This window comes from Giraffa tippelskirchi, chromosome 12 (genome assembly GCF_054371585.1).
Source record: "Giraffa tippelskirchi isolate mGirTip1 chromosome 12, T2T-mGirTip1v1.2.pri, whole genome shotgun sequence".
NCBI classification, from domain to species: Eukaryota; Metazoa; Chordata; class Mammalia; order Artiodactyla; family Giraffidae; genus Giraffa; species Giraffa tippelskirchi.
This window is the reverse complement of record NC_137286.1, coordinates 58,221,009-58,243,846: the sequence shown is the minus strand read 5'-3', so window position 1 is coordinate 58,243,846 and position 22,838 is coordinate 58,221,009. Positions and strand designations below refer to the sequence as shown.

The following is a 22,838-nucleotide window of genomic DNA, read 5'->3' as shown; positions in this document are numbered from 1 at the left end:
CACCCATCCACTCTTAATGTGAGAAAAACCATCAGACATGGGGGCTTCTCTGTGATATATTAGGTTGTGGTACATGAATATGTTAATATCATTGTTTATCTTGGGTGAGACCTTTGGTATGATACAGGCAGGCACAAACTTTCTAAAGCTAATTTGTCAACCCGAATAGTATCATCTTTAGCACATTCTAGTTTAATCATTTTAAAAATAAATGAGCATTTCTGCACACTATTTAAACATATTTACAGATATCAGAAATATTTAAAGATATTTCAGTAAGGAACACATGCAATATGCAGATTGAGTAGCACAAATAATGCCTTCTAAAGTAATAATAAAGTGTATGGTCCACATAGTGCTTCCAAGGTATCACCCATGCCACAGGTAACCTCCCTAGATGGGGGCTACTACCCCGTTTAGTAGATGAGAAAAGAGAAGATCAAGGTCAGAGACCGTTAAGCACTCCTCCAAGACCAGACAGAGTCAGCTAGGAGAGGCTGGATGTTAACCCTGCTCACCGGACTCGGAAGGCAAAGTCCTGCTCCCTGTCCCAGTGAAATCCTCAACCTGTAACACTGTGGATTCAGGCGTCGGGGGGCCCCCGCGGGAGGCGGGGGGTGCCGGGTGGGGGCCCCAGCGCCCAGCGGCCTCACGCTCTGCCTCTCCCCACAGTGTGCCCCAGCGCGTGCGGGAAGCGGGCGTGCACGGAGACCCACGAGTGCTGCCACCCCGAGTGCCTGGGCAGCTGCAGCGCGCCCGACAACGCCACTGCCTGCGTGGCCTGCCGCCACTACTACTACGCCGGCGTCTGCGTGCCCAGCTGCCCGCCCAGCACCTACCGCTTCGAGGGCTGGCGCTGCGTGGACCGCGACTTCTGCGCCAACATCCCCAACGCCGAGAGCAACGACTCCGAGGGCTTCGTCATCCACGACGGCGAGTGCATGCAGGAGTGCCCGTCGGGCTTCATCCGCAACGGGAGCCAGAGGTCAGTGTGGGCGCGGGAGGGCGCTGCCTGGCTCCATCCAGGCGCGACCCTGGGGAGGCTAAGGGAGTCGGGGCCCTGCGGAGGGCCGGCGTGACTCCGGCTGCTGATGGCGCCAGGCGCCACGGGCAGGTCTTCTGGTTTGGAAGCAGCCCGCCTGGACGGTTGGAGTGAAGTGCCTGATTTGCTGGCTCAGGTCCCAGGAGGGCCCTGACTCCCTGTGCGCATGCGGGGCTCTCCCCCAGAGCCGGTGGGTAGGGGAGACTATAGACAGGTTTTCTCACCTCCAGGGCTACTCAACACTAGACTAGTGAAGGCTTTGGAAGTGCGGGAGGGAAGACGGAGCAACCCTACCAGCATCCGTGAGTCAGTGAGCAGGCATAGGCTCTTAGCACTGGCTTCTGTCCTCCACTCCAAACAAGCAGTGTGTTCCATCCCATTGCTACACATACACACACATACACACACTCCATCACATCGCTGCACACACACACCTCTTAGCACTGGCTTCTGCCCTCCACTCCAAACAAGCAGTGTGTTCCATCCCATTGCTACACACACGCGCGCGTACACACACACACACACACACACACACACTCCATCACATCGCTGCACACACAGCCTTCACCCTCCCTCAGTTTTCTCTGTGTCTCATTTTCCTTCCTGGACATTAAGCTTTGGAAGCGAAGAAGTTCCTGACAGCAACATCCCTCTGGTGCATGCCAACCAGACTTCTGTGAAGCTGTTATTAGGTTTAAGTTTTTGAAAAAGCAATGCCAGCATTCTTACAAAATATAGAATTTTAACCTTGCAAGCAAGATAAGGTTTGAGACCTGGGTTTGCTGGTCCCGCTTCTGGACCAGAGCAGAGAACACTCAAGAAGGAGTCCTTCTGATGGAATGGACTAAAAATGCCTGCTTCATGACTACACCAGAGGACCCTTCTATTTCGGGTTCTTAAAAAATAAAGCTATTCAACAAATACAAACTACCGCTGGAAAAGGAAATCTTCATTTTGAGTGTAATGTGTAATTTCCCTTCTGTGTGCTACCTTCTGTTTCTGCAAACCTCATCAAGCAAGTCTTGGTAAAGGAGCATCTGTTTCCAGTGTAATATTTGGAGATGTTGCTCCTTCCATAGGCTTAACTTCAAATCAGAGATAACGCTCACGTTATTTCATAATATTAAATGTAGAACACTCTGCCTGTCATCGTTTCTGTAATGACTGTAATAGTAAAAATTACTCTAAATTCTTTGAAATGGTAAATGTGCCAAGGATACTGGTGAACTGTGGAGTATACATATTCCACCCAAAATAAGTCTGCCACATTTTGCTCACATTTTATTGGCAGCCCTAGAACTTAAAATGGCTTTGCCAGTCCCTGGGCAGTGCCTGGAACCCAGTTTAGGCTCCACCACAGTTCCTGCCCAGACTCACAGGACTCACACACAACTTTAGCCACTAACTTGCCGCCGCGGCAGCTCCTCCCCGGGCTGGGGGCTGAGCTGGGGCAGCTGGTGCATGGCCGGGGGCTCATAACTTCCTCGCCCAGCCGCTGTGTTTCTTTTGATGCTGGAGGCATTCAGTCATGTGCAGCTGCCAGCATCGTGGGTGAAGCAGGGGCGCTGTGCCCTGTGAGCTTCTTCTACTGTAATTCATTCTTCGAAGAATTAAGCTGTTATTTTTCCTACTCACGCTTGCAGTCTGTTCAAAGCTACAGATCTACCTTTTCCACTTTAAAATAAAACACCATCAAGAACTAATAACAACTCCCCCCACACCTCAGCCTTTAAGGCCTATTTGACACTTATTTAAAATACTTATTTTTTAATACTGTTTATACCCTCTCTGTACCAGAATGGATTTGAGGAAGCTTCAACTATAAACATGCAATCAGAGCACTTCCTTAGAAAAACATTTTTTAAAGTACTTGCTGATTCCTAGACATTTTAAGAAAGGTGTTTGGTTCAGAAATTGCTATTTGAATAAAATGTCAGGGGAACGAAACACACACTTAACCTACAACCCAGAAGTTACCCTCTTGAACATTTATTCCAGAGAAATGAAAACTTAAGTTCCCACAAAAGCATGCACACAGTCATCAGTAGCAGCTTTTAACAGCCAAAGCCTGAAAATAGCACAGATGCTCCACAATAGGTAAAGGGCCAAGCAACCCGTGATCCATCACACCATGGAATATCAATCAGCCATAAAAAGAAACAAACTATTCAAACACACACAACATGGATGGATCTCAAGGACATTATGCTGTTGTGTAAAAAAAAAAAAAAAAAAACAGTCTCACAAGGTCACACACCAGCATCACAGAGATGGAGAAGAGATGAGTGGCTGCCGCGGGGCAGGATGACTGAACGGGCAGCACGCGGGAGATGTTGGTGGGGTGGGCCGGCTCGCTGGGACCACTCGGGTGATAGGGTGACGTAGAAGGATACTCTTGAGCTGTGCCCCTGTCAGTCTCCTGGGCTTCCTGTTGCATTGTCATGCTGTAGGCTGGAGCCACCGTGGGGACTGGGTGAAGGATGCACAGAGCCCCTCTGTACTATTTTTGTAAGTTGCTGTGTGTCTGTAATTATTTCAAACCACGTTTTTGAAAAGGGAGGTGGGGCCTTATATGGTATGTAGGTAAATTAGAAGCAATAAAAGACCAACAAGGAATGCTGAGGAAAAGCTGCTGCAGGCTCTAGAAGTGAAAGTGTTGTGGTGTCAGAGAAAGGGGAAAGCTCCATTGCTATGGTCGGCGCGTTTCCTCTGGAAACCTTCTCTCATGTTTTCCCAACATGAAATAAGAAAACAGTAGGGAAATTGTATTTATCTATAAGCTTTTAAACAAAGCCCTTCATCTCTGCCTTAGATATGCGGTGAAGTTCAGTGATGGAGGGCAGTACTTAATGCTAAGAGCTTTAACTTACACTGCTTTCCTGGATGTTTCTCACTTATCTTCATGAAGTTTGAAAGATCATTCAAGAGTAATCATGTAAATATGTGGCTCTCCAGTTCACCATCCTATTACACACACATCCCATAATGTTGTATCATTTATTTTGTTTGGAAATTGACCCAGCTTTCTGCGGTTCAGAGAGTTGGATTAGTGTTTTGTCCGCTATTCCCTAAATAAGGAAAAGTACCAAGGTCACTCGCTAGTCCCTGGCTGTTGGTGGGTTTGTGGCACGTCCAAGATTGCATGTGAAATAGGAACTCATTACAAAGCAATGGAAGTTCCTGTTTTTATTGTGTATGCAGCAAAAACAACATTTGGATCGATTTACAAGTTTCTGCCAAACGCTGTCAAGAAATTATTTCAGTGGTGCTTTAGCAAGAAAATAATGGATCTGTGCTACAGCACGTGCCTTTTGGAATCCCTCCCTGGGCCGCTGGCTGCAGGAGTTCGGTTCTGATCAGTGGCGGGGACACTGCTGTCCCTTTGGCGTCCCCGTCCACTCTCCCAGCAGCTCCTCCAGGTACGCCAGCAGGGCCCACGACCTCAGAGAACAGCTCTGTTCTTCTTGGGATCCCCTGGTGTCTCCCTTCTGCAAAGCTGTTTCTCTCACATGGGACCAGCTGGCTCACCAGCCCCAGCCTATGATACACACATGCCTCAAGGGTGTATCATGTGTTTTGTCTGGAAACAGACAGCACGTTTTTCCTTTGTAGGCAGTTTCTCCTTTGGATTGCTGTTTGAGTGGCTTACCCTGGGTACGCTTGGGAATGAGCAACAGTATGACCACTCGAATGCTTCTGCCAGCTGCTTTCTGTAATGTGGACTATAAAGACACCTGGAATAAAAGCATATCTTTTAAGAATTTTTGTAATGCAGGAAGACAGACTCAGCTTTCAGTGAGTTGGGTTGTTTTATTTTCAACAGCATGTACTGCATCCCTTGCGAAGGCCCTTGTCCCAAAGTGTGTGAGGAAGAAAAGAAGACAAAGACCATTGATTCTGTCACTTCTGCTCAGATGCTCCAAGGATGCACCATCTTCAAAGGCAATCTGCTCATCAATATCCGACGCGGCAGTAAGTATTCCCTCTTCCTGGAAGAGAGGGCCAGACCTCTTGGTTTTCTTTTGTTGAGCTTTTCCTACTTGTCCGTGACTCACAACTAAAGTATGGGCCTAGAAAAACAACATGGTACGTAAGCCACATGCTCAGTGCCCCTCCTTTGAGCTTCCCTCAAAGATTAAAAAAAGAGAGAACAAGAGATTGAAAGGCAGTCGGCATTTTAGCCATGGGCACAGCATTTATTTCTGCACAGGGTCATCCCTCATCTCTCTTAAGTCACATCTTATGCAGGATATGCATGTCTCAACACATCCAAACCTCAGGAGAGACGGATGGATCAGAGGTGTGACTCAGCAGTCTCCAGCCAGAGCCAAGGCCTCAGAGCTTTAAGTCCAGAGAGTCTTGGTTACTTGGATATGTGGAAGAGACTGAGCAAGGGAAGGGTTTAATGATATCAGTTTAAAGTTTTATTCAGTCCAAAGTTTTATTCAGTCCATCTCCAAATTTACTTCTGAGAACCAAGAGAGATACAAGTATATGTATGTCAGCGTGTATTTGAAACTTCAGTCTCACCACCCTCTGTAGGATTCGCCACTATTTTCAGTAGCTGGTGTTCCAGGCAATTGCATGTGTGAAGCATTTCTGATTGACTTATTTGGTGATATTTTCAGTTCTGATCTGTAATTGACAAGGGCTTCTAGTTATGGTGCCTTAAATTCTCTACCACTGGAACCACCTGATGAAGGTACTGATAGTTTCGTAAGCTAGGACAAATATAGTAAGAAGGTGCTGAGGTTGAAAGGGACTTTTTTTCTAAATTCTTAAAAAAAAAAATTTATATGGTTTGAGGGACTTCCCTGGTGGCTCAGATGGTAAAGAATCCGCCTGTAATGCGGGACACCTTGGTTCCATCCCTGGATTGGGAAGATCCACTGGAGAAGGGCATGGCGCGACCCACTCCAGTATTCTGGCCTGGAGAATCCCATGGACAGAAGAGCCTGGAGGGCTCCAGTCCACGGGGTCACCCAGAGTCGGACACAACTGAGCGGCTAAGCACAGCACACAGCATTCTGTGCATTTACTTTCCCTTAATATTGATACTATTTGTACAACGAGTGACTGCTATTCTTAGGATTTAGAGATGACAGCATCAAGCTTTCTGCTTAGTTTTTTAGAATTTTTGGATAGCCCTTGATTTTCACAACACCTTTCACCCCTCCACAACAGAGAGAACTTTATTTCCACACAGCTAGAATTTTATTGCTTTCATGGTATTCTGAAGTTTTATTCTTTTTGCTCTTACTAGATTTCCTAATTTCTCAAACAGATTTCCTCATTCCCTAGAACGTACCCTTTAAGTGCCTAAAAGTGATAGTCGCTCAGTCGTGTCCAACTCTTTGAGACCCCATGGACTGGAGCTCACCAAGCTCTTCAGTCCATTGAATTCTCCAGGCAAGAATACTGGAGTGGGTTGCCATTCCCTTCTCCATGGGATCTTTCCAATCCAGGGATCGAACTCAAATCTCCTGCATTGCAGGCAGATTCTTTACTGTCTGAGCCACCAAGTAAGCCTTAAGTGCCTAACCCTTCTTTTATTTTTCATATTTGTGTCCTCAAAATAGGAGAAGGAAATGACAACCCACTCCAAAATTCTTGCCTGGGAAATCCCATGGACAGAGGAGCATAGTGAGCTACAGTCCATGGGGTTGCAAAGTCGGACATGACTGAACAACTGAGCATGCACACATGCATCCTCAAAATATTTTTTAAAAACTTCAATCCATGAATCAGGAAGTATAGTTTACTATATAGTTTGAGGAGGAATTGGTACATATTTGTGCATGCTCATGAAATGTGCCTTCCAGTTCATATCCACCGCAGGAAATTGGTTGGACATCTTATTGGAAAGCCCCCTCCTCAGCCTTGACTGAAAGGCATGAGTCCTGCCACATGTTTAATTCAGAATCTTTTCCTTGAAACATCAACTGTAGGCAACCGCTAGTCTTTACAACTTGAATTTCTCCACTTCTCTTGGAAAGCCGTCACTCTGTACACAAACATAGAGCCTTACCCTGGAGGACAGTACCCTTATTCTTTGATGTTTATCAGTGGAAAGCAAAACAGAACCTTTTAGTAACTAAGCCTTCACCGGTCATACAAAGTACAATTCCATTGGTTGCTGCTACTGCTGCTAAGTCGCTTCAGTCGTGTCCGACTCTGCGCGACCCCATAGACAGCAGCCCACCAGGCTCCCCCGTCCCCGGGATTCTCCAGGCAAGAATACTGGAGTGGGTTACCATTTCCTTCTCCAGTGCATGAAAGTGAAAAGTAAAAGTGAAGTCGCTCAGTCGTGTCTGACTCCTAGCGACCCCATGGACTGCAGCCTACCAGGCTCCTCCGTCCATGGGATTCTCCATTGGTTGAACCACACCCAATTCATTATAGTATGCCTTGTAATTTTGGCATAAGTTGAACTGAAGCTTATGCTTTCTATTTACTGTGAGAAAAAGGCTGTAAGAGTAAAGAAAATATACTGTTCATACATCTTGTCATTTTTGCACGTGTGTTAGCAATGATGTTCCCAACTCTTTTCCACCTGTGAGAATCATGAATGTGCATTATAGAAAATTTAGAAGCGTAGAAGTGAATTATTGAAAATTCCCTGCTAATAACCATTGTTAATATTTTGGCGCATTTTCCTGCAGTTTTAGTAAGATGGAATCTTTAAATATAGATCCCTGTATCTTAGGAACTAGGAATGCAGCAGAAGCAGTTCCTAGTGAGATGAGAAAACATTGTTTGTTTAGTCATGCCCTTCTACTGTGGAGGCAGTGCTGTTGACAGAGCATATTAGAGATGTTCCCTGGATGTGTCCGCCTTAGTTAATTGGCAGTCTGGTGTTTACGATTTTACATTCTGTTAATCAGCCTGGGAGCTGCAGCCCTCAGCCTTCTAGAAACTGCCCTCCCCCCACCTCGGGGCCCATCCCAGGCGACGATGGGAGTTGAAAGCCACGCTTAGGGAAACGCATTTTTGACAAAGGGCAGGGATCCTGGGAGGCCTCGCATCTCAGAGGCACCAGGGAAACAAGACCTGCCCTGGATTGCTGTCCACACGGGTCTGCGAGAAACCACGTGTGTCCCCCGTGTGACCAGGCGCGCAGTAACCCTCTCCCCCGCACCACAGACAACATCGCTTCGGAACTGGAGAACTTCATGGGACTCATCGAGGTGGTGACGGGCTACGTGAAGATCCGCCACTCCCACGCCTTGGTCTCCCTGTCCTTCCTGAAGAACCTGCGCCAGATCCTAGGGGAGGAGCAGCTAGAGGGGTAAGAGCTCCTGTTTCAGCCCCTGACGCCCTCCCGCCACCGTGTAAGCGCGCTGCCTTCAAGGTTTTCTCGTTAAAAAGAAGCGGAAGTGCCCGCAGTGGGGGCGCCCTGCGCGGGGCACCTCTTCGAGGGGAGTCTCCTGCAGTCAGGATTCCCCATCCTCGCGCCTGGGTCGTGACCCGTCCGGGGTCGGGTGTCTGCCTGTGGCCGGCAAAGCAGCAGACAGGGACGCACGGGGACCAAAAGCACCGAGCGGGGGGCTGACGGGCTCACCTCTCCGTGAAACCATCGTCCCGGGCCCCTTGTCTCCCTCGGGATGCTGTGGTCCACTACGTAAAAGCCATTACGTCTTTTCAGACGTGTTGGAACGCCAGAGATTTGGAGGCGTATGAACAGTTCATTTTGTTACAAAGAAATCTTGATTCACAGAATTGTTTCCATTGATCAGCTCATAGGATTTGCGCTACTGCTAGAATGTTTGCCTTCTGCAGAGATGCGCTTTGTGATAAGGGTTTTAGCGTCGCCCGAGGCCATTCACCGCTTGAAGAATGAAAGTGGGTGCTTCACAAGTGCACACATGGACAGATTCCCTCCGGAATTCACCCCGGGGTGTTCCTTTGCACGTTCGCTTCTCTTCACAGGCTCCCCTTTAAATACAATTCTTGCCTGGCTTTAAGCTACTGCTTCGAAATAAAAGGAGACACCCATTAATGAGTTAACTCCTTCTAAAGAGAATTTGGGGAAATAATTTAGGAAAACAAGAGGTGGGAAGGTCATGAGAAAGGTTGTCTTTGCTGATTTATGTGCCCCGATGGATAAAGTTACCACATAAGGGTTTCCTTACAGCCTTCCTGCTTTTCTCAGACTCACTCTTGGTCAGTCTTGAATTCTTAAAATTCCATCATCTGATATAGCCAAAGAGAGGGGGCAGCACTTCATTCCATCCTTGAAAAGCACTCTGTCCTCCCCGCTGGGAACCCTGATTCTTTAGAAAAACTTCTTTCTCCTGGTGAATCCACGGAGGCTGCTGCTGCGCTCAGCCCAGACGTCCCAGGTCACCAACATAGCAAGCCAAGGCCCTGCCAGTTTGAGGTGATGGTTATTGTTGGTTGTAGTAAACTTTAAAATGAATTTTAGCACAGCTATTTTTTCTTTTCCTCCAAGTAGGTTTTTCTGGAAACTCTGGTGATGGTAAGCACCTCTTCTTTAGCATATTGGTACCTGCAAGTTTTCCTTCTGCTTGAGGATACACTTCCCCACCCCCACCCCCACCCCCAGGTTGAGCAAGTGATATGTATAGAGGGGGGAGCTAGCAGGAGAGTTCAATTAATTTTTATTAGAAATTATTACATGACGTGATTACCTATCAGTTGTGTGTTAACTAAAAGTATTATGCACTCAAGTGTAGCTGAAAATTAAAGTGTGATTTGTATTTGCAAAAATATTTATGACGTATTTCTTATTATCTGAATCTTGTGTAAAGCCTGAAGTCCCAGTGGGGTCTTCTTACGTATACGTGTCGTCTCTTAGGTGTTTGGACCACTTCCAGGCTCGGCGAAGCTTCAGGCCTCCCCTGCTCTTAGTTCTTTATTTGTCAGGGGATGGCAGTGGTGAGCCTGCCGATGGTCAGTCGCCCTGGTAGCTCTGAGGAGGCTAAGCTTCCAGCCTTGGATTTCTTCCTGCCATTGCTGGGAGGCTCTCTCTGTAGCCGGAGCACTTGAGAACCCAGCCTCTCTTCACGAGAGCTGTGTTCCTTTGACTGCCTTCCTCACCCATGACCAAAACGGTCTGGGTCGTAACCTTGCTTGTGATGAGTACCCCTGCAGCTGGCTTTGGATCAGGTGTGACCAGGAACAACTCAGTTCTGTATTTCTCCTCCTCAGACTTAGGAAGGAGGTTAGGTCCAGCCCCTTCACTCCTATAAGAAGAGTCACACAGATACAGAGAACAGACTAGTGGTTACCAGCAGGGGAGAGGGGAGAGGGTGGGGAGTATAGGGATAGGAGATTAGGAGGTACAAACTACTACTATAAAAGAAGCTGCAGGGATAAAATGCACAACACAGGGGACATGGCTGAGATTTTATAATAACTATAAATGGACTATAACCTTTAAAAATTGTGGGGACTTCCATGATGGTCCAGTGGTTAGGAATACAGGGGATGCAGTTTCGATCCCTGGTCACAGAATTAAGATCCCACAAGCCACGTGGTATGGCCAAAAAACAGAAGTGAACTGTAAAAACTATGAATCACTATACGTACACCTAAAACTATAAAAAATGCAAGAAGAGTCCAAAGGAAGCAGAAAAGAAAGGAGGATGGTAAATAGATAAATGCCAGCAGTGCTGAGCGCACTTGGCCAAGTGCCACAGGGAAAGAAAGGGCACATGCCATGGGCATGAGAAAGAGTCAGATATCTGATTAAGAAAGATCAGACAGGCTTCTGAGAAGAGGTGGCTTTGGAGATGGGCCTCGGAGGGTTTCCGGAAACGCTCCGCGAGCGGAGGGTGAAGAAAGGCGTTTCAGGACAGGAGAGCAGCAGCAGAGGCAACGAGCTGGGGCGTCCTGGGACCTGTTCGGCAAAAAATGCTGGAAAGGTAGGTGGTATTAGGATTACGTAAGCTGTTATGCACCCAGGTGTGGAGGTTATAATTTGGATAGACAGTGGAACCTGTTCAGGATGTTTGAGTTACCAGAGTGTTAGTAGAACCTTTCACTTCCATGTGCTTTTGCTATAAACCAAGATGACTTTTACCCCAGGGGTTCCCACACTTTGCTATACATAAGAGTCATCCGGGGGCTTTTAAGGAATCCTGATGGCCAAGTTGCACTCCATCCCAATTCAGTCAGAATGTTTATGGGTGGGATCTAAGCATCAGTGCTTTTCTAAAGATTGCCAGGTAATTTCAGTGTTTGGCCAGATTGGAAACCACTGCTTTACCCCTTTATTTCTTCTTCTCATAAGCATGTCCCCAAAACACTTTGATTTTTTGCCTAGATATTTTTTTGTCACACTGTTGTCTTAAAGTATGATTTTTCTTATATCTCTCATGACCAAATAAGTGCTTCCACTTGGTCCAGTGGGAAGAAAGTTTTATAGCCTTCTGTTTTGATGCTGAACAGACAAATTAGTAGTACATAAATCCTTTTTATGTGTCACCCTTTGCTTTCCAAACTAGAACGGAGACCTGTCCCCAAATGTCTCCTGAGTAGCCCAGACTACAAAGTCAAGTCCAAAATATGAAATTCAAGAACGTTACCTGGAGTAGACCTCTTAGTCCTCACTCAGAGTGAGCTGATTCTAGAATCTGACTTCCAGGATGCTGATGGACACAGGGCAAAATTATGTGGGAACAGGCGGCAGGGCTGCTTGTCTCTCGAGAAGGGGGCCAGACAACATAGGCAGTCTAAGGTTAAGCCAGAAGAATTCAGATGGCCAGTGCTTCCTTGAGGACATCACTCTGTATAAGGTGATGGTAAGCCAGAAGAATTCAAATGGCCAGTACTTCCTTGAGGATATCACTCTGTGTAAGGTGATGTGTTTCTGGAGTAATAACCTTAGACATTAAGACCAAAGTTCTGCTACTTTGGAAGGAAGTAGATTTTGGAATACACATGTACAAGATTTCTATGAAATGGCTAATTTGTAAGCCCTTGAAAAAGAAAGAAGATATTTCTGTCATCTGAAAAAATTCCCTTATTTTGAACAACGCTGTTTTGTGATCAGTTCAGTTCAGTCGCTCAGTCGTGTCCGACTCTTTGCGACCCCATGAATCGCAGCACGCCAGGCTTCCCTGTCCATCACCAACTCCTGGAGTTTACCCAAACTTAAGTCCATCGAGTCAGTGATGCCATCCAGCCATCTCATCCTCTGTCGTCCCCTTCTCCTCCTGCCCCCAATCCTTCCCAGCATCAGGGTCTTTTCCAATGAGTCAACTCTTTGCATGAGGTGGCCAAAGTTTGGAGTTTTTGTGATAGCATCAGATAAATGAGTTAAAATTTCAGATTTGTTGGTGCCACTGAGGATAGTTGCCCTAAAAGGAAGAAGAGTTAGACTGAGGTGGTGGGTTATAAGAACCGGAGTCTTGGATACACTCAGGCATCTCTGCTCATGTCTCTACCACTTGGCTTTGCAACACTTTGTACTTTATTCTATCTTCTTGCAGCTCTAAGATTAGGTTGCAACATGGCTATACTTTAACACTTCTTTGGCATTTCCAAAAAACGTACACTCAGACATGTGACTCAGCAGTTCCAGGATCTACCCCAGTATCTACCCAAGAGAAACGAAAACACGGCCCCACAAGACTCGTTCAGGATTGCTCATAGGAGTATTATTCATAGTACCGTCCCCCACCCCGCAGCAAATAAAAGCCCCACTGGAAGCAATCCAAATGTTCATCAGCAGATGAGCAGATAAATAAAACGTGGCACAATGGGTTACTGCCCAACAATAATGTCACAACACGAATGAACCTCAAAAACATCAGGTTAAGTGAAAAAAAGCCAGCCACGAGAGACTCCACATTGTACATTAATGAGTGATTTCTGGAAAAGGCAAAACTGTGGAGACAGAAAGCCGTGAAGGGCTGGGGCTGGAATCAAAGGTTGAGCACCACTGGGAATGAAGAGCTTTGGAGGTGCTGAGAGTGAGGAGGGGTGGAGAGGCTCCAGCACCGCCTCGTGGGGATGGCTGGACCCCTGTGTGAGTTTACTGAGCTCCTGGAACTGTAAAAGCTTACAATGAGTGAATTTTTTTGTAGATAAATTATATCTCAGTAAAGCTATTTTTAAAACACTCAAAGAGGAAACATTTTTAGAGTATCTGTTTGGTTCTAGAGACACGTGAATATAAATTCCTACCCTTGCTGAACCCCCAAGGCTGGTATAAATATTGAACTTTGGGGGAGATTTGGACCTGGTCGAAAGCAGTCTGTTGCAGACAGATTAGAGACAGCCTCTGTTGAAAGACCAAGCCCTCCATCCGCTGCAGAGGACAGTGCTGGAGATGGCCCCCATATGCTGGGTTCTGATGCCCCCTAGGGACCGCAGGGAAGAGGCTGTGGTTTTTTTCTCTGAGAAATAAAGGGAATGATGATTGCTTTTTTCCAGTCTGTCAGTGAAGTTTGGAAAGGGGGAGAGTGTTCCTTCCTGCCCCGCCCTCCCCGCCCCCCCAGCCCCATCTGTCCCAGCTAGGGAGAAGCTGAAGAAATGCTTTATCTAGAGTTGTTGCCTAATGAGACTGGAGACGATTCTCCAGCCCTAGAACTGGCATTGTCTTCTAAGTACGAGGAGAATCCCCAGCATTTTGCCTTCCTCTGCTTCGCAGTCCTTCCTCCCCTTCATCTGAGCAGGTGGGGAGGTGGTGCTGTGGACAACTCAGAGGTAAGACAGCCCTGAGCCTGGAGCCATAAATAAAACAGTTAGGTGTGCAATATGTGCTGGGCATTTAGAATGTTGATGCAGGTAATATATAGATGTCTTCAGGGAGATAACCTCCCATGGTGATCTACATTTTGGCAGATGGGACTCACCCCAAGCATAGAAACAAACATTTTTTGCAACCTTAAGAGCTGGGCAAAGGACACCAACACAGATAAAATCCAGGCACCACGGAGTCTTCGAAGGGGACAGAAAAATAAACAGTTTTTAAAAATACATTTTGAATGTAAAGGCAGTCAGCTTAGAAACAATTAGGAAATCACATTTACAGAACAATTGACTTAATCAGCCTGTTCCTTTAGGAGACAATAAAATCTAAGTGTGTTTATGTGTGTGTTGAAGATGCGCAGACAAGTTCCTGCCTTTTCCCACCTCTTAATCCGCACCTGATCTCGGAAGGAATGTGGGGGCAGCGGGCCGCCAGCCAGGGCTGGGGAAACAAGAGCGGTATTGACGGGCAGCTCGTGAATGGCTTGGTTATTATTGTGATGAGGGTTTTATTTTTATTTTCTGTCGCTTACTTGGGCTTCATAACGACTGAGTTTTATTGATATTGGTATCCTGGCTCCAGGCCTTCTCAGTGTTGTAAAAAAAAAAAAAAAAAAAAGTTTATATTTACTGTAAAAAGATAATCTTGCTTTTCAAAATGATTAATCACATACACAGAATTTCAGTGTGCCTGCCATTCATTTGTCACATTCCTGATTTATAATTCATGCTCCCTCCCCTGAGGAGATGTTTTGTTCAGAAGGTATTTTCAGTAGGGTTATATTCCCTGCTAGTGAAATTAGTTTACTAAAATAAAAGCCTCATCCTAGGTTGAGCCAGAAGTTTGACCTGGGTAATTGGCCTTCACTCTCGGCTCAGAGGTTTCAGCACCAACAAGGAGATTTTGTCCCTTGTGGTTACGACTTGGGCGCCTGGGAGCCGCCAGACCCCAGGGTTTGTGTTGACCCGCAGAGCGTCCTTCAGAGCTGGGACTAGCCCGAGGGCAGGGCTGACACCCCTCCCCCGGGCAGCAGCACCAGCGGCCTGGCAAGGAGGGGCACTGTGGACCCCACCTTTCAGGTCCCGGCCACCCGCCTGCACACGTGGCCTTGCAGTGCCTAGCCTGAGCCTCGATTCCTTTGGACAATATTTCACATTCATGTTCCAGCATGTTCCTATGTTGGGGAGTAAGCACTCGCTGAAGGGAAAGCATTTATTGGCTTGCCCATTTTTGCCGCCTGACTTGGTGGCCCTGGATGTATCTCGAGGCCCCAGGTGGGTCTGAGAGGAGCCCCTCTTGGCTTCCGAGCTGCCGGCTTTGGACCCGCGGGCTCAATGTGCCCCTCCGCTACCCCGGCGCCTGCGGGGTGCAGCCCAGGGCTAGTGAGGGGCTAGGCTTCAGGCCGGGGGCAGGTCCCCCCTGGGCGCAGCGGCTCCTCCTCCTGCAGACCCGCAGGGCGCCTGTGGTCCCGTGAGTGAGTCGAGTGGACGGAACTACAGAAGGAGCGGAGGACCTGCGTGCCTGCGCGCAGCTTGTGGACAGCACCGGTCGTCCTGGACCCCCGTCTCGGAATGCCCCGGGAACTCCCGGGGAGATGTACGGGCAGGAACCGGGCTTCTGCTTAGCTCAGCCTGTGGGCTGACTGGCCGTTAGAGGCCTGGTCTGGGTGTGACTGAACCTCACTGGGCGCCGGGAGGTGCCCAGCGCACCCCGCCCCAGGGCAGAGGAGCTCTCCGGGCTTCCGTCTGGTCCATCCTGGCTCTGGGAAGGGAGCTGGGGTCCTTTCTTCTCTGCTGTGTGTGTGTTGGATCTCTGAGTGGGTCTTGGAAACCACACATAATGTGGGACCAGTGCCTAGACTCAGTTTTGTAGAAGGTGCTGGAGCAAACCCCAGAAGGAAATAGGCTGGGTGGGGGCAGGATGAGGAGGGGTCTGAGGTCTGCAGGGAGCAGAGCTGTCAGTGCTGAGGACTTGGGTGCGGCCGTGACCCTGCCTGCCTGGTGTACTGATGCGCTGCAGACCCCAGGCTGGAGCTGTCCACTCTCTTGCCGCCCCGAGTGGGGATTTTCTAGGGAGACCTGGGCTAGCGGCTGCCGATGCTGGCTGTCCCCCCGCCTCGCCTTCAGAGGTGGCCGTGTCTGCTGCTTCTGTGCCCACCCACCGGGATGGACGTCTGACGTGGTCAGCTTTGGACACTCTGCCCCTCATGGTGCTCAGCATCTGTTAGACCAGTCCCTCTCCAGGTGTGGTCCCAGCACACACAGCATCAGCGTCCCCTGAGCACTGGTTAAAAATGCAGATCCTCAACACCCCTAGACCTGCTCAGGAGAAACCCCCCCGGTGGGGCCCAGCCCTCTGAAAATCTGCCTTGTGTGCCCTGAACTTGGACGCTGAGTGGCTGTCGCCTGGATGGGTGGCCTGGGGGGTTGCCCCTCAGGGGCCATTTCTTCTCCCCCACCTTCTCCAGTGACCAGAGCTGAGACTTTTCAGGGTGGGGTGCATCTGGAGGAGGAACTGACCCATCTCCCCATCCCGTTCTCTCTCCTACCCGCTGAGCTGCACGGAGGGGATGGGATGGGATTTAACCCCGGGGATAATGGCAGGCTTTCTACAGCAAATATGTAAGCTGTTCCGGTTGAGTAACAGAGCATATCTGTTCTCCCGTGCACTGATTTCAAGTGTGTTGTACATACTCTGCTATAACCAGAGGCGTTTCTGGAGAATGATTTGAGTAGCAGCCTCTAATGTGAGAAGCATAATCGGGGTCATCAAATTAGTGTTTTATCTGTTTTGACATTATCCTTGAATCACATTGTTGCTATTGTTAACAGGGATTCTTCCTTCTTAGATACTGTTAATAATTCCATCTCTGATCGGCAGAGGCGGTGTTTTCTGGAGCCACGTGGCGAAGAGTCCCAGAGCAGGGTGGCTGGAGGCAAAGGATAACGGTGCTCATGCTGGTCTCTCTGCTTCCAGGAACTACTCCTTCTACGTCCTTGACAACCAGAACTTGCAGCAGCTGTGGGACTGGGACCACCGCAACCTGACCATCAAAGCTGGGAAAATGTACTTTGCGTTCAATCCCAAATTGTGTGTCTCGGAGATTTACCGCATGGAGGAAGTGACGGGGACTAAAGGGCGCCAGAGCAAAGGGGACATCAATACCAGGAACAACGGGGAGAGAGCCTCCTGTGAGTGCGCCCTCCCACCCTGCGTGGTGGCTCCTGTTCGTGGCCCCTCCTTGCTTCACTCAGGCCTCTTAAACCAACACCTGGACATCTTCAAAGGCAGTAGTGAGGCAGATTCGTATTTGTCAATTTTCCACGGCATCTGTCTGTGTATAAACATTTATAAATGGGTTCTCACTCAGATTTTAAAGGGGTGCTTACTGAATACACAGAGTTAATACACAGAGTTAAGCATCTTTTATGCTCACGCACACTGTTGGATTGTTTTCCAGGGGAGGGCTGGTCCCCCCAGCCCTGGGACGGAGGGAGCGAGCCTGGCCCTGAGTCTCCGGGGTGGAGGGGAGGTCTGAGGGCAGGGGGGCTCAGCTGCAGCCCCTGTGGCCATGGGCCCCCAACCAGGATCCTGGTCCCACCACAGCATGAAAAATGGAGAGAGACTGCCCCCCTGAATTAATACTGCTTTTTAAATTTAGAACAGTATAATTAGAATCTTATATTGGTTACATGACTTCTGCTTGAAGGTTTTGCCTCTGAGCAGTGAGTTTCTCACCTAACCCTGTATGTAAAACTGCTTTTAAAAATGATGTGCTTCTGTGTGGCTGGATCAGGTTATGCAAGTAAATTGTCTCTCCACCATTGGCTTTTGATAAGAGACAGTATGTGAAAAACATAGACTGATCCCTGTGATCCAGGGTGATTTGCACACACACAGACGCGCAGGAGAGAATCTTAGAGACCGTCAGCATTGTACTCTGTTTTGTGGGCTCTGGATTCACCCCGTAGACTCTCGAGTTGCTCAGGAAGGGATTTTAGGAGAGAGAAACCCGACGCAGAGCTGGAGGGCCTTATCCCTGTGCACCCCACCACCACCCTCAGCACATTCCTGTTTAGACGATAGCAGAGTGGATGTTGCAGAGTTCTGTCAAAGTGTTTTTCTGCTCAGAGTCAGCCAGTCTGACCTGTCGGATCATGAATACAGTAGCCATTTATTTTCTTTTGGGGAAAAAAAAATCATATTTCCTGTCTAAATAACACTTTAGCGGAAACTGCAGCATTTTTTCCATCTCAATCCATCACGTTTTGCCGCACAGACATCTTAATTTGTAACTGTTGCTGGCCTCTGCTTCACCTCCCGAGGGTGTGGTGGGACTCAGGCAAACCCAGGGCAGGGGGCGGGAGGGCCAGTTCCTAGGAGAGCTCGGGTCTCAGCCCCAGGTGGCCTCATCAGCCCTCCCCGAGTTCTCATCAGTTTGAATCTGCCTGGGAGGAAGGGGACCTGGGACAGCGTCCCTGTGATGCTCCCCAGCCCAGGCTTCCTCCCACAGAGGATGGGAGCCATGCCAAGTGAGGTGGACTCTGTCAGGGCTCAGTCCTTGCCCTGCTACATGTTGGCACTGCCGGAGCCTCCAGGGAGTTTCTGGAGGTGTTGCACAGGAAGGTGTCAGTACCAAGTTCAGACTAAGAAAAGTTCCCCTCTCATGGCACACCTGCCCCGTTACTGACGCGACCAGGCAGATCCACAGTGCTACAGGTGTCACCTTGTCTAAGAAGACTCTGCCAGCATCAAGGTCCGCTCACGCTCCCCAGCCCCCTCGGTGGCCCCCATCTCAGGCAGGGGCAGAGAGACAAGCCCCCTTGCTGCAGCCAGCAGCCCTCTTCCAGGTTATTAAGAATCGCCCACAGGTTCACATCCAGGGCCCCACGTGAATGGAAACAAAGGACCGAGCCCCTTGCAGGCCCGGTAGCGCAGTGTTTGGGTCCTTAGTGGAAACAGCAGAGTCACTGAGACGTTCAAACAGGGGCTTTGCACGCACAGCCAGCTTCAGGGGAGAGGGTCGTGGCGGCGGGCAGGTGGCCCCGGGGCGCATGGGAGGGGAGGCCGCAGATCGCTGTCCCTCACGGGTGTGCCTCTGCCCAGGTGAGAGTGATGTCCTGCACTTCACCTCCACCACCACGTGGAAGAACCGCATCATCATCACCTGGCACCGGTACCGGCCGCCCGACTACCGGGACCTCATCAGCTTCACCGTCTACTACAAGGAAGCGTGAGTGTCTGCACCTGCGGATGGCCTTCTGTGGGCGGGCTCCATCCTCCCCTCCCCACTCCCGTCAGGGGACACCCACGACCACCAGTGACAGCTGTAAACAGAAATGTGTTTTCTCAACCCCTTTCCTTCTTCAGTGGGTGCTTAGAGGTGCTTGAATAAAAAAAGTCCAAAGGGAAAAACCTACTTTGTGACTTAGGTCAGCCCAAACATTCCAAAGCTGGGGTGGAGCCTGTGGTGGGGGCATCACTGTAGCCTTGGTGCCCTCTAACCCGTAGTCCAGGGATACCCGCCTCAGGGTGCTCAGCCCCCCTCGAGGTGACCCTCACACAAGTCTGTCGTCCAGTCCCGTCACTCCCTCTGTGGCCTCTTCCCAGATGTGGCCCTCCAAACAAGGGATGGAGAATGGAGAGAGACTGACCTCATGTCTCGAACCTTTCAGGATCTCTCCCCAAATCTGCCAGGGGCATTTCTTGTCCTTCAAGGGACACCTGCCTGCCCGGGCAGCCAGCATGCCCAGGCAGCCAGCACATCTCTCCTGATGGCAGGGATGTCTTCTCTGTCCGCCCCTTCCTTCCGGTGCCTCCTGTTTCCAGGTGGTTTCCCGGGGCTCTTAGTCACCCTCTTCACCCAGGTCCCATCTTGAGGCCATAGGGCCCTCTCCCGGGCGCTTGGCTTCCCTGGAGCTGGAACCAGAGCCACGGTGACAGCATCTGGTACCCTTTCCCCTGCTCCAGCTGGGCCCTGGGAGTGCCGTGGCCATGACAAAGTCCAGATGCAGGATTCTCCGGCATTCAGTGTCCTTGCACGCGGGAGTCACTTGTCCTCCGTCACGACCACAGGGAGGGGTGTGTGAGTGTCAGTTTCAGAAACCAGTGGCTGTCCAGCCCTTCCATCTGAGGGGCGTGGGATCCCTGCCCAGCTCCGCATCTGTGCAGAACCACCGTCCTCTTTGACAGTCCTACTAGTGCTCTGGCAGTGTCGCCTGGCACTTTCACCAGGGGGTTGACGTTAGTGTCTGAGATAATCTGGAAACTAAATATTTGAATGTGATAAAGATACTTAAGCAATCAGAACTGTTTGTGAGCAAATTAGATTTTGGAGGCTGTATTTGAGAAGCTGTTTTTCTGTGGCAAAGGCTTTCCTCCAGAAGTTATTCTTTATCAATAACTGATGTTTGCATTAAGTGACTGCCCTTGTTTTTTCTTTATTGCCACAGTGGGAAGAGAGGGAAAGAATATTTGTATATCCTCTTCAGGAGCAGTGTTTCCAATCCCAGTAATTACAGAACTTACTCTTCCTGAGGCAGAGGGTTTGATTCTATAGTATATGGAGAACCAAGTGAAACCTGGAGTCCGGTAGCTTACTTTTTTTCTATAAAGATTTAATTGCTGATGTGTTTTAGCTAGAATCCCCATTATGGAAAGTGGAAGGGGGACACCTGGGGGAGGTTTCTTAGCGCTTCAATGTCAGCACCATAAAGCACTGTCTGAGCTTCGTCGACTGTGTTTCAGCCCCTTTAAAAACGTCACGGAGTATGATGGACAGGATGCCTGCGGCTCCAACAGCTGGAACATGGTGGACGTGGACCTCCCGCCCAACAAGGACGTGGAGCCTGGCATTTTACTGCACGGGCTGAAGCCCTGGACGCAGTACGCCGTTTACGTCAAGGCTGTGACCCTTACCATGGTGGAGAACGACCACATCCGTGGGGCCAAGAGCGAGATCTTGTACATTCGCACCAATGCCTCAGGTACCCACGCACGGCCCCCACCGTCCCTGCCTCATCAGCCCCCGTTCCTGGCTCACAACAAGATGCAGTCAGAAGGCTGTCCCTGAGCTGTGCCCATTGTCTCTCCCCATCCTGGGCCAGCATGTCTTTCATTTGTCTGTCTTGTCAATATATCAGTGTAATACCTTAGCAGTATCATATTTGTTTTCCTACTCCCAATACCCCAGCCTCTTCCAGGACATCTTCTCTGGACTTGGCAACTTCTTCCGTCATCATTCTGATTGTCCTGGACCAGTAAGCCCAGGTCCCCAGGGTGCTGGGTTGGTTTCATTGCGAGGCCCCAACGGAATACAGTCCCCTAGGCTCCCCTTGTCATTTATTTGGATAGTTGGACCTCTGGGAACTGTAGCCCTGCTGGTTGGCGTTCCAGTTTATCTCAGGCTCGCTGGTTTCTCACCTTCATCCCGTAGCACCTAGGGTTCCAAGAAAACAAACACAAGTTGAAAAGCGTGAGAGGAACCACGTGGTAGACGTTGCAAGTGCTCCCTGATGACAGTGTGCCGCCTCCTCTCCTGATCCCCATTTTCTAAATGACCTCATTTCTCAACTCCAGAATCTGAAACTAATGAGAGCAGACGTTTGTGTCAATTTTCCAAGTGTGTGAATACCGGGTTAGAAGTAGGGAAATGCACATCATTTTAAAAGGCACTTAAACATTCTTTGATGATAGCCATTGTTACAATGCGTAGGCTGTTACAACACATATAAGCTAGCACAAAGTGACTTTACACGGCAAAGAGGGAGAGGAGAAAATGTTGGTCCGGAAATCCTTTTGCTCATGTTCTCTTGCCTCCTTCTCCCCTCCCCTGTTCCAGCCCAATGCTCTTCTAAGTGGCTACAGTCGTGTCCCTGATGGTACAGCGTTTGTATTAATAAATGTGACACAGGCTTCTGATTCTAGGCCTGGGATGATGTAGCAGAGGCTCAAGGAAACAGAACAAGTTGCTCAGCCTAAAAATTTGGAAGTAATTCATTGTGACTAATTTGGGGAAAATAAAAATCTTTCTTTGCTATGACCAATTCTTAAGAATCTTTTCCCCAAAGATGGAAAACAAAGCACTGCACAAATGGGATCAGTTTGCCCCATTTGGCGCCTGTCCTTACAGGTAGTAGTCAGAGAATGAAATGGCTTAGTCCTTGGCTTCAGTTTTTTTTCTCTGTGACACCTGTTATTGAAACATCTCGGGGTCAGCTGTGTGTTTCTGAAATACTTATTCTAGGAAGCGCTAAAGTGGCCTAGCATTTAGTAGTTAAACGTTTTCCCAGAGAAAGTTAGCATTAGTCATAACTTTTTCCTAAAGTGTCCTTCCTTACAAGTGTTCAGAACCTCATGTATATGTTGTGCCTTAAGCTTTCAAATTTGAAAAGCACTTTGCATAGGAAGCTCAGCTCAGTGCTCTGCGATGACCTAGGGGTGAGACAGGGATGTGTGAGGGAGCCTCAAGAAGGCGCGGATATATGTATACAAACAGCTAATTCATGTTGTTGTACAGCAGAAACTAACACAACATTGTAAACCAGTTATACTCCAATTAAATTTAAAAAAGCAGCTTACATGACCACATTGCTTAAGTGGCATGTAGCGAAGGTGTTTTTCGCACTTTGGTAAACCTACCAAAATCAATGCTTTTTTTGTGAACCTAATGAAAACAAGATTTCAGTGGTCCCTGGATGCATTTGCCCTTTATACACAATTCAGCTCTGGGTTTGGGATTTAGGGGCAATAGTAAGTACAGTTTGACCAGATTCTTATGCTTTGCCTGTAAATCAATATTATTTTGATGGTAACAAGAGTCCATGACTTGAAATCAGGGCTTTATGTGTGTTCCAGGTATTTTTAGACTTCTCATAGTCATAACTCCATACTTCCACTGATTCATGGTTATACAGTTGTCAGATTTACAGACCCTTTTTCATGGCCTTTTCCTCCGCCCCCCACCCTCCATCATCCTTTTTACATCCCCCTTTCATTTTGGATTTTTTCCTTTTTTATCAGAGATTCAAAATCTCAAATAAAATAGACGTCAGTTGTTTTTTTTCTAATTTTTTA

The 22,838-nt window shown here is 48.6% G+C and overlaps 1 protein-coding gene across 2 annotated transcripts in view; it reads left to right on the top strand.

The window, feature by feature from the left end:
• IGF1R (insulin like growth factor 1 receptor) overlaps nt 1-22,838 on the top strand; it is a 306,250-nt gene that overhangs the window by 242,147 nt on the left and 41,265 nt on the right. For both annotated transcript variants that reach the window (XM_081551233.1, XM_081551232.1), the window contains exons 4-9: nt 673-985; nt 4,866-5,014; nt 8,186-8,330; nt 16,740-16,954; nt 18,870-18,996; nt 20,511-20,749. In XM_081551233.1, the coding sequence (XP_081407359.1) occupies nt 673-985; nt 4,866-5,014; nt 8,186-8,330; nt 16,740-16,954; nt 18,870-18,996; nt 20,511-20,749 (1,188 nt within the window). The remainder of the gene's footprint in view (nt 1-672; nt 986-4,865; nt 5,015-8,185; nt 8,331-16,739; nt 16,955-18,869; nt 18,997-20,510; nt 20,750-22,838) is intronic.